The sequence below is a fragment of the Macrobrachium nipponense genome, chromosome 30, assembly GCF_015104395.2.
Source record: "Macrobrachium nipponense isolate FS-2020 chromosome 30, ASM1510439v2, whole genome shotgun sequence".
NCBI lineage: Eukaryota > Metazoa > Arthropoda > Malacostraca > Decapoda > Palaemonidae > Macrobrachium > Macrobrachium nipponense.
This window is the reverse complement of record NC_087218.1, coordinates 11,006,583-11,017,026: the sequence shown is the minus strand read 5'-3', so window position 1 is coordinate 11,017,026 and position 10,444 is coordinate 11,006,583. Positions and strand designations below refer to the sequence as shown.

The window sequence follows — 10,444 nt, the reverse complement described above, 5'->3', positions numbered from 1 at the left end:
GTTAATGACTGAATTGGTTGTTGGTAGGTTCTGGGCTGTCTGCTGGTGCTGTTGATTGTTAGAGTTCTGTTTTAGTGAGTTTTTGAGTCAGTATTTGGTGAGAGCTGGTGATAATCGGTGCTATCAGCAGCGATCTAGTAAAGGCGGTGAAATTCGTTTGAGTTGTGTGTTGCTGATTTGTTGTTGGTTATTATTAAGTGTGATGTTAATTGATTTAGAGCTGTGTTGTTGGATTTGTTGTGCTTGTGAGGTTTTGTTGAGTTATTGTGAGTTGTTATGGTTAAGGGTTGTTGTTGGGAGCTGTTGTGGTTTCTTGGTGGGTTGTGAGTTGTTGAAGGTTGTTATTGGTGAGCTGTTGTGATTCCTTGGTGTTGTTAGTGGGTGTGTGTTGCCTTTTTGTGTTGGTGGTTGTGTTCCATGGTTGTTGTGTTGTTGTGGTCCTTAGTTGTTGTTGGGTTGTAGTCCTTGGTTGTTGTGTTATTGGGTTGTGGGTTGTGGTTCTTGGTTGTTGTTGTTGTTGGTATTTCTGTGACCTTAGCCAGCGGACAGCACAGGATAGCCCTTGAATATCTGGAGTTGGTAAGTACATGTGTTTTGCTTTTTGTTTTGTTTTTGTATAGGTGTAGGTCAATTGTCCTGCTGTATTTGTTGTGTTAAGAAGAAAGTGTGACTGAGGGTGGGTTTGGCAGGTGGATCGATTAGGTTAATGTGGGGAGGGTTTTGCACTTTTTTCTTCTAGCTTGTGATGCCGCCACATTATTTTTTGGCGCCCGAACAGGGACTGTTGGTGCGGCAGCTGCAGGGCAATTGGGGTAGTGAGTTGTTTGATTGGTGGAGAAAGTGAGGATGGAAGGGTTGAAGGAGATGGAGAGGCTGAAGGAGGAGCTGAGGTTGGCGAGGGAAGCTAAGGGAAGGTTGGAAGTGGAGAATGAGAGGTTGAGGGTAGTGTGAGGAGCAGAAGGGGGAGTTAGAGGAAATGAGAGGAATGCTAAAGAGTGCGAAAGTGGAAATGAAAGAAGAGGTGAAAGGAGCAGAAGAGAGAATGATTGAGAAAATGGATGAAAAATTGGGGGTAATTATGAGTGCAGTGAAGAAATGATGAGGAAATTGAAGAAGGGATTCATTGGGAGGGGGAGCTGTAGGATGGTAGGTCCTACTGGGTCTGGGGATGGGCCAGAGTGAAAGGAGCGGAAGAGAGAATGGTTAAGAAAATGGATGAAAAATTGGGGTGGGGGAATGATGAATGCAGTGCAAGAAATGATGCAGGAAATGAAGAAGGGATTCATGGGAGGGGGAGCTGTAGTAGGTAGGGCCTACTGGGTCTTTGTGATGGCCAGGGCCATGAGTGGTAAAGGAACGCGAAAGAGAGAGTGGATGAGAGTACGAGTGACGAAGGTGATTGGTTGTGATAGGTAAGGGAAAGAAGGGGAAGGCACAGGATAAGGATAAACCTGAGGACAAGAATAAGATAGTGGCTGAGGAAAAGAAGACTAAGGGAAAGAAGGTTAGTAAGGGTGATGGACAGGATGAGACTAGGACAGAATAAATTGGGGAAAGGGTTGAGAGTGATTCGGATAGCGGTGAGTGGAAACAGGTAGGTAGAAAGAAGGGTAAGAAGAGCGTAGTCAGGGGGTATGGACGTGATATGGAAGTAAATTCGCTGTATTCGGAAGAGGGAAAGAGTCGTCAGAATGGAAGTAGCGAAAGTGAGAGTTGAGAGTGAGCAAGAGGTACGAAAGGCTGTGTATATGAGAGAGGTACCCCGATGTGCACAATATGAGGAATATGGTAGTAGGGACATAGGGGACGGGACTTTTTAAAAGAATATGAGAGGTATTGTGAGGCAAAGTATGGGGATAACAGAGAGTCTGGGCAGAGAGTTAGGTAGCTTTTTGACGGGATTCTTGTTGCAGTATGTATGGAGTGATGATGAGTGTAGGAAATGTGCCGTACAAGAGTGTAAAAGCTAGGATTGTAGAACAGGCAAAGAGGATAAAGAGTAGCGTTAGATATAGGAAGAAAGCAAGATTTTGAAGAGGCAAGAATGAATGTTGGTGAGTCGTTGTCTATGTATGTCTGTAGGTTAAAAACTTAGCCAGGAAAAAGTTTGGGGACGAAGGGATAAATGAGTGTAAAGAGTTAGTGCGAAAGTTGTTGGTGACTGTACCAGAGAGTGTATATGAGTTTATAAATCTGAAAACGTAAGGAGAAAATCGATGGACGAATGAAAGGTTAACATGGAATGACATTTTGGAAATAGTAGAGGATTACGAGTTAGATAGGTGTATGAAAGAGAGTAGAAGTGTTAGTGTTAGGACTGAAGTAGCTGAGGTTGTACCAGAGTTTAAAAGCTATAGGGAGGCAGTTTTGGAAGGGCCAAGGCAATAGGCAGAGCGAGTGGTAGATAGGAGCATTGGTAGGGCAAGTAATGTGAGTGAAGTGAGCCCAAAAAGAGATAGGAGTGCGAGTGTTGGAAGAGTAGGGTCAGTAGTTGTGAGCAAGAGCAGCAGCTGTGTTGTAGATGTGGTAATGCCAAGGACACAGCGAAGAATGAGGTGTCGATGGGGCGTTAGGAGCGTGCTTCGGGGTGTGGGCAAAGAGGGCATTTGGTGAGTGAGTGTAAGAAAGATAGGGATATTAAATGTTATAGGTGTGGACAGGCAGGGCACATCGCTAGAGGATGTTGGGGTACCCGTATGAACATAGTTTGCGGCAACTGCGGGAAGAACGGCCATTATGCTAGGATGTGTAAAGAACAGCGTGCGAAGTGTGTTGAATGTGGAATGGAAGGTCACGTGGCGAGTGTGTGTAGGCGAAAGAGGATGAGTCGGGCTGGGAATTCAGGAAACTAAGTGAAAAGGGGATTCAGTTGGGTGGGTCCTCTAGTATGCGACAGTATGTTTGGGGAGGAATGCGATGAACTTTCCGTGAGGGTTGGTAGGGTGAATAAATGTGAGCCGAGTGTCAGTGAGCAAATGGGTCTGGAAGATCGGCAGCTAGTGTTGGTTGAGTATGGAAGAAAGCGGAAGAAGGTAAGGAAAAGGTATGAAAGGGAGAAACGTGAGCTACATGATAGAGGGGTTAGTGTTAGGGTAAAAATGGTGGATAAGGCGTGTAATACAGATGACTTTGAGGGGAGGAATGATACGTATAGCGTGTGTGGGTTTGAATTGTCAGGGTTTAGTGAAGTTTCACCGGGAAGGGAATCAGGTAGTAAGGATGTAGTTGGCAGTATGAATGAGTCTCTTCGGGAGTTTGGCAGGAGTGTAAATGAGGTAAGTGATTTAGTGGCAGAGTTACGAGAGATGTTCTGACAAGAGTTAGAACGGGGTAAAGAGATGAGGATAGTGAATGGGATTATTTGAGGGGATGGTAGTGAGGGAGATAGTAATGGTAGTCTGACTGGAAGTGATCTGGTAGAAGTTGATGGCGGTGTAACTGAGAGTGTGTATGAGGGCCATCAAACAAGATCCAGGGGACCTGCATCTGAGCATCCGCGGGTGTTGCGGAAGGCTATTTAGTGTGGGTGTTGAGTGAAAGGAGACGTTGTCAAATATAACAGGGGAGGAAATATGGAGGAGTTATGGAGTTCCATTTGACAACGTCTGTGTGAGAGAGAGAGAGAGAGGGTGTAATTGCTGTATGGATAGTTAATGACTGAATTGGTTGTTGGTAGGTTCTGGGCTGTCTGCTGGTGCTGTTGATTGTTAGAGTTCTGTGTTTTAGTGAGTTTTTGAGTCAGTCTTTGGTGAGAGCTGGTGATAGTTGGTGGTATCGGCAGTGATCTAGTGAAGGCGGTGAAATTCGTTTGAGTTGTGTGTTGTTGATTTGTTGTTGGTTATTATTAAGTTTGATGTTAATTGATTTAGAGCTGTGTTGTTGGATTTGTTGTGCTTGTGAGGTTTTGTTGAGTTATTGTGAGTTGTTATGGTTGAGGGTTGTTGTTGGGAGCTGTTGTGGTTTCTTGGTGGGTTGTGAGTTGTTGAAGGTTGTTATTGGTGAGCTGTTGTGATTCCTTGGTGTTGTTAGTGGGTGTGTGTTGCCTTTTTGTGTTGGTGGTTGTGTTCCATGGTTGTTGTGGTCCTTGGTTGTTGTTGGGTTGTAGTCCTTGGTTGTTGTGTTATTGGGTTGTGGGTTGTGGTTCTTGGTTGTTGTTGTTGTTGGTATTTCTGTGACCTTAACCAGCGGACAGCACAGGATAGCCCTTGAATATCTGGAGTTGGTAAGTACATGTGTTTTGTTTTTTCGTTTTGTTTTTGTATAGTGTTGGTAGGTACTACATGTGTTTTGCTTTTTTTTTTGTTTTTTGTATAGGTGTAGGTCAATTGTCCTGCTGTATTTGTTGTGTTAAGAAGAAAGTGTGACTGAGGGTGGGTTTGGCAGGTGGATTGATTAGGTTAATGTGGGGAGGGTTTTGCACTTGTTTTTTCTAGCTTGTGATCCCGCCACACTTCTATTTTCGGCCAAGTTACTCTAAAGGAGCTCTTATTTTTTATGTTAATGTAAAAGGCAGGTATCTTTTGGTAATTTTCTACATGCACTGAGCACAAATGATTCAGACAACTTGAAAGACATTAGCTGAATAATGGCAGTTATTTTTGTTAGTAGAACAAAGTCTTCAACCCACTACCAATCATTGTACTCTACCTGCTAGTTGGTAGCGATGAATTACTGTAAGATGATGAACATTTTAATTCCATTGCAATGAGAAATTTACACAAATATACACTTAGATTCCATCTTCTTAAGTTATACTTCTTTATTAAACAATGAATTTGCTAACCAGGATTATAGATATATTGTACTGCATATACAACACGCAGTTATGTTAAGGCCTAGATAACATTAGGTGTTTGCATTACAGTTGTGTTGAAAATTGACTCTTGAGTCTTGAAGATGCTTATAGCATAATATTAATACTATAACTTATAAAATTAAAAGAGTTGTATATAAATGCAGAGTGGCCAAGGCCTTTTCCTTGTGACCAATATTTTTATAAGTATGTACTGTATTTTTCTACCATGATTCTTTCCAGGTTTCATTTTAAATTGACGCTAACAAACAAGCAAGTAGTTTTCAAAGTTTTATGTAAACAATACCTGTATCAGGAATTATACACATGACTTTGTGAAGCTTTAGAAAGTCAAATTAGCAATGAATGTTTCTATTACAGCAATACTACCTATAGTTTCCATAATTCTAAAAATTGGAGTACAGGTATTTGCTTTCTGAAGAACAAATTAACTCCTTTAGGAAAAACTTTAGTAGGAGATATATACTATCAGTAAATGTATAATGAAATTTTACAGTTAAAGGCCAATGGAGATGTAATAGTGATAGCTGCCATTGAACAGCTTTTAATTTACCATTAGTATCTAAGTCTATTACACTATTTTGCACAAGTTTTCACCTACCTCCCAAAGCTTTCTCCATCCTCAATAGTTTCTGGCAAGCGCCTCCCAAGTGTCTCAGGCAGTAAAAGTGAAAGTAATCCTGCAGCAAAAGCTAAGGAGCCAAATATGAGCAAAGGCAGAGGCTTCCATGCATCACCCTGTAAAAATGAACTTGGGTAATTCCTGTTTCCAGTAACAGCATTATAGTTGAACCTACATTGTTATTTGCTCTTACACAAATATGAACCTGAAGTTCTTTACATACAATTTAACTGGTGAATGCATGCTGGAATGGCTGTGTAACTATGAGACAAGGTCGTTAACTACCGATGGACAGGGGGAAAGACCTGCCCATACGTTGGACTGCATTCTACCTCCCCTTTAGTACTTCCGGATACCGCTATGTAAAGACATTTCTGCGCTTCTCTGCCCAACTTGCCATTCACTTTCAATTTATGCTTTTTTTTCCTATTTCTTTAAAGAAAAATATTGTGATTTTTTTTTTAGTTGTCTGCCATGCAAACCCCTCAATCACTTAAGACTACTTCATGAACTAGTTTAACCAAATTACTGAGTAAAAGTTCCAACACTTACAGTGTTGTTTTTTTTTTTTTTTTTTTTTTTTTTTTTTTTTAACAAACACAAACCCTGCAGATCAGCCCTAAGAAAACCTAAAATTGTGACTCAATGGCCTGCCTCAAATAACTGATATTTTCAAATGTTTATCTAAGCACAGAAATTGATTTAATAAAACCATAGCTTCTGTAATTTACAGTGCTGAAACAACAGGAAGATACTAACCAGTAGGTTTATGAATGGTGCAATAGCTCCCCCAATTCGAGCCACCATGGAAGACGATCCTACACCAACATTTCTTACTACTGTTGGGAATATTTCAGCTGATAACACATAAATAATGGCATACGATGCAGTGATACAGAGCTTTCCAAACATAGCGAGGAAGACTAACAGCCACTGGAGTTCTGAAAATCATGAAAACAACACTTACATTCTCGTTAATAACTACAAGGTTTATCAGAACCACATGAGTTAAAATTATCTAGTTCTGGTAGGCAATTATAAAAAATTTTTTTAGATTAGGACTGATAGAAATGAGGAAATTTAACAATGCTAAAAGAAATTATTACTGTGTTGTACAATTAATGGCAAGAAATTGAATTTGCTGATGAGAGTAGAGAAATTAGGTGCTCACCCACCCAAAATTAAAGTACTACCCTACAAACCTTTTGTAACAAACATAGTTGAAAGTAAGGCAATTCCACCCAGGACAAGGAAGGCGCAGAGGGGCAATCGACGTCCTACTCGGTCAAGAATTAGAATTGTAATAGCATGTGCTGGTAGCTCCACAGCTCCACTGATTATAAAATTGAGGTAGTCATTTCCACCAAGGTTACCAGTATTTAGGGACAATCCATAGTAAACGCCACTGTTCACAAACCTGCATGTATACATACAGTAAGTATACAGAAACTAGAAAAGACAATAAATGGAAATATATACAGCGTTACTTGTACATATAGAGAATATGAGATGGATAGGCTTATTTAGAGCTGAAAATATGTGTAAATGTTCAAAAGCTGAGCACAGCATGCAGACCCAAAAATTTCTTACTAATCTGGCTTCAAAAACTGAATTTATCATTTGACAATCCTGAAGGGTTGATTATTCAACTTCTTAATACTTTGCTAATGTCATTTTTATCTCATGGTTGTTCAATTCTGTATAATTTCTGGTTAAACAATAAATTGATTTAGTAATGTAAGACTTCAAGTGAAATGTCTTTCATCAGTTCCACAGCATCAATGAAATAGACTCAGAGGGTATATTTTTGTTTTTTCTATTGTGTTTTATCCTGTAAGAAAGATTACTGGCCACCCATCAGATAAAATTTTGAAGGTAAAATCAACAGCCGTAAAATTTTCACATTTTCCAGAGATAACAAACATACAGTACCCTTGACTCACGAACACAATCCGTTCCTAGACCTTGGTCGTGTTCCAAATTGTTTCGTGACTCGGAGCTAATTTCCCCATAAGGTTTAATGGGAATAATATTGAATTGGTTCTCGACCCCTACGAACCAATATATATTATGTATATTTTGCCTTGTTATTTTACACAGATAATGTAAAAGTCAGTGTAAAAAACCTTAATATATCTAATAATATAATTTAAATGGTAAACTAACACTATAAAAACGTTTGTAAAGTGAACACTTACTATGACTGGCGAGACTTCTGACTTGACGGACAAGAGAAGAGGAGGGTGGTGGGTGGGGAGAGGTTATTGTGCGGAAGGAGAGACCCTCCCCCATCCAGGTCGGGGAGATCTCGTTCCGGAGATTCAACTCTTCTAGGTTTTTTTTGGTGAACGTTTAATCACAAACTTATCCAATGTCTGTTGCCTTTTTCCTTCCTTGCATAACTTTTCTGAAATGGCTCATTAAATTTTCATTGAGCATATTCACGATCCTGTTCGTAACAATTTTGTCCGGATGATACAATTCAAGGAAGCACTGGACATCATTCCACTTTTCCAATGCGGCTTTTATCACATCACTGCTGACATCTGTAACTTCCTCCCCAGCCTCCTCTTCGTCAGTTGATTGCTCCCTAGCAAGTTGCTCCTGCTGCTCTTTGTGGAGTTGAACAAGTTCGTCCGCAGTCAAATCTTCTGAATGTTCAGCGACCAATTCTTCAACATCTTCGTCGTTGACTTGTAGACCCATACTGTTGCCCATGGACACAATTTCTTGCACAATCTCTGCATCGAAGCCCTCAAAGTCACGGACAGTTACGCACTGGGGCCAAAGTTTCCGCCACGCAGAATTTAATGTGCGGTACGTAACTTCAGTCCATGCGTTATCAATGAGGGTTTATGCAGTGAAAAACATTAAAGTGCTTCTTCCAAAATTCTTTTAAGGTTAATTTTTGTCTCTTCAGTTACACGAAGCATCTGGAGAAGAGCGCCTTCGTATATAATTTCTTAAAATTGCTAATGACTTGTTGGTCCATGGGCTGGAGAACAGAGGTCGTGTTGGGTGGAAGGAACTTGAACTGAATGAAGTCATGTTCACTGCAGTCAGCCAAGTACGAAGGGTGTGCCGGGGCATTATCCATGATCAGAAGGCACCGCAGGGGATAGCTTGTTCTCTGTTAGGTACTGACTCACGGTCGGCGCAAACACTTCATCAATCCACTCCATAAACAAGTTCCGTGTCACCCATGACTTTTGTATTGGCCCTCCACATTACAGGCAGTCTGGCCTTATTTACGTTGTGCTGCTTTAAAGGGCACGCGGGTTATTTGAATGGTAGACAAGTAGCGGCTTTAGTTTCAAGTCGCCACTTGCGTTTGAGCATAACAAAAGCGTAAGCCTATCCTTCATTGGCTTGTGGCCTGGGAGCGCCTTCTCTTCTTGGGTGATAAATGTCCTGTTGGGCATCTTCTTCCAGAAGAGGCCCGTTTCATCACAATTGAAAATCTGTTGAGCGGACGTATCCTTCGGCCTCCACGAACTCGGCAAACTCAGTCACGAATGCCTCAGCAGCAGCCTTGTCTGCGCTAGCAGCCTCACCATGCCTAATTACAGAGTGAATTCCAGTTCTTTTCTTGAAGTTATCAAACCACCCTTACTAGCCTTAAAATCATCTGGCGTGGCACTAGTAGAAGGAGTTTCCTTCAGCAAACTCTGATACACTTGCCGAGCTTTTCTCGCAGATGATCGGCTCGTTTACACTATCACCTGCCATCTGTTTCTCATGTCCCCACTTCAAAATTATTTTTTCTGCCTCTTCGAGGTTTGCGATCTCATCTTGGTTAGTACTGTCACTCCCCTTCGCAACATTTGCTTCTTTAATGGCATCCTTGTTTTTCAAAATTGTCGAAATTGTCGACTTGGCCATCTTGTACTCACTTGCGATATCGGTCACGCGAACACCACCGTTCAAACTTTTCTATAATTTCTTTCTTTATTTCAATGGTTATCTTCCTCTGCACCCTCTTCTCACCATCACTCTTCACTTTCTTACTTTCACCACCACTCTTCACTTTCTTAGGGCCCATTATGAAGAAAATCACAAGTTTAGCGCAAAAATGCTAAGCGAATTGACGAACGTCTTGTACACAATGAGATGAGACAAAGAGCGATGAGTGGGTGACGCCGTGCGTGGGCGGCTGGAGGATGGCTGTTCCCATGGCAACTCAAACGCTCTCACGTGTGCTGGGCGATTTCGCGCATTTTTCAAATGTTTGTGTCTAAAAATTAGTTTGTGAAACAAAGTGAATTGTTATTTTCCAGAAATTTCCAGCATTTTTCAAATGTTCATGTCTCAAAATTAGTTCATGACCCAAACAGAATTTTTATTTTCCGCATTTTTTTTTGTTCGTATCTCAAAGTTAGTTCGTAGGTCAAGGGTAAAATTTTACCTATAATTTTGGTCGGGGATCGAGTTGTACGTGGGTCAATGCGTTCGTGAGTCAAGGGTCTACTTGAACTAGACACAGCGTCTCATTTTGAGATCATCACAGGGATGATCTGACGGTTTGTTTTCATAAAGAGAGATATTACACAACAGGGTGGGTAGGGACCATACAGAATGGGTGGACAGTAAAAGACAAGAAACTGATTCATCTGATGGCCAGTGAGACTGAAGTACCTCCTACTGTGTACCATATAGGCACAATGGGTGATACCCTGTCTGACATGAATTTTCTATTGTATTGTGATATTAGAGATTACTAAATGATATTAGAGATTACTAAATATATTGTACATACCAGTTAAAATGTAAATTAAGTGTTTTTCTGCGTAGGTTGGGGAAGCGGAAAAGATCAAAGAAGTTTCCTTTCCCACCGTCTTTGTTACCTTTTGCTACCGCCTGAAGAACCATTTCCTCAGTCACCTGTCAGTAATAGGTTATCACTGTATCACAGATTTTTAAGAATACATCTGTAGTTTCAGTTACTTTAGTGACTAGCTTATCAAAAGAAGAAATACTTTGATGCTCAGTTATTTTACATAACAGGAAAG

At 40.9% G+C, this 10,444-nt stretch overlaps 1 protein-coding gene across 6 annotated transcripts in view; it reads right to left on the bottom strand.

The window, feature by feature from the left end:
* The window catches only part of LOC135202271 (organic cation transporter protein-like), a 51,418-nt gene that overhangs the window by 4,985 nt on the left and 35,989 nt on the right, over window positions 1–10,444 (bottom strand). For 5 of the 6 annotated variants that reach the window (XM_064231573.1, XM_064231572.1, XM_064231577.1 and 2 more), the window contains exons 9-13: window positions 10,192–10,316; window positions 6,638–6,852; window positions 6,195–6,376; window positions 5,415–5,551; window positions 4,648–4,671 (exon numbers count right to left, since the gene is read on the bottom strand). In XM_064231573.1, coding sequence (XP_064087643.1) covers window positions 4,648–4,671; window positions 5,415–5,551; window positions 6,195–6,376; window positions 6,638–6,852; window positions 10,192–10,316 — 683 coding nt within the window. The remainder of the gene's footprint in view (window positions 1–4,647; window positions 4,672–5,414; window positions 5,552–6,194; window positions 6,377–6,637; window positions 6,853–10,191; window positions 10,317–10,444) is intronic. The other variant, XM_064231578.1, reaches the window with a different exon arrangement.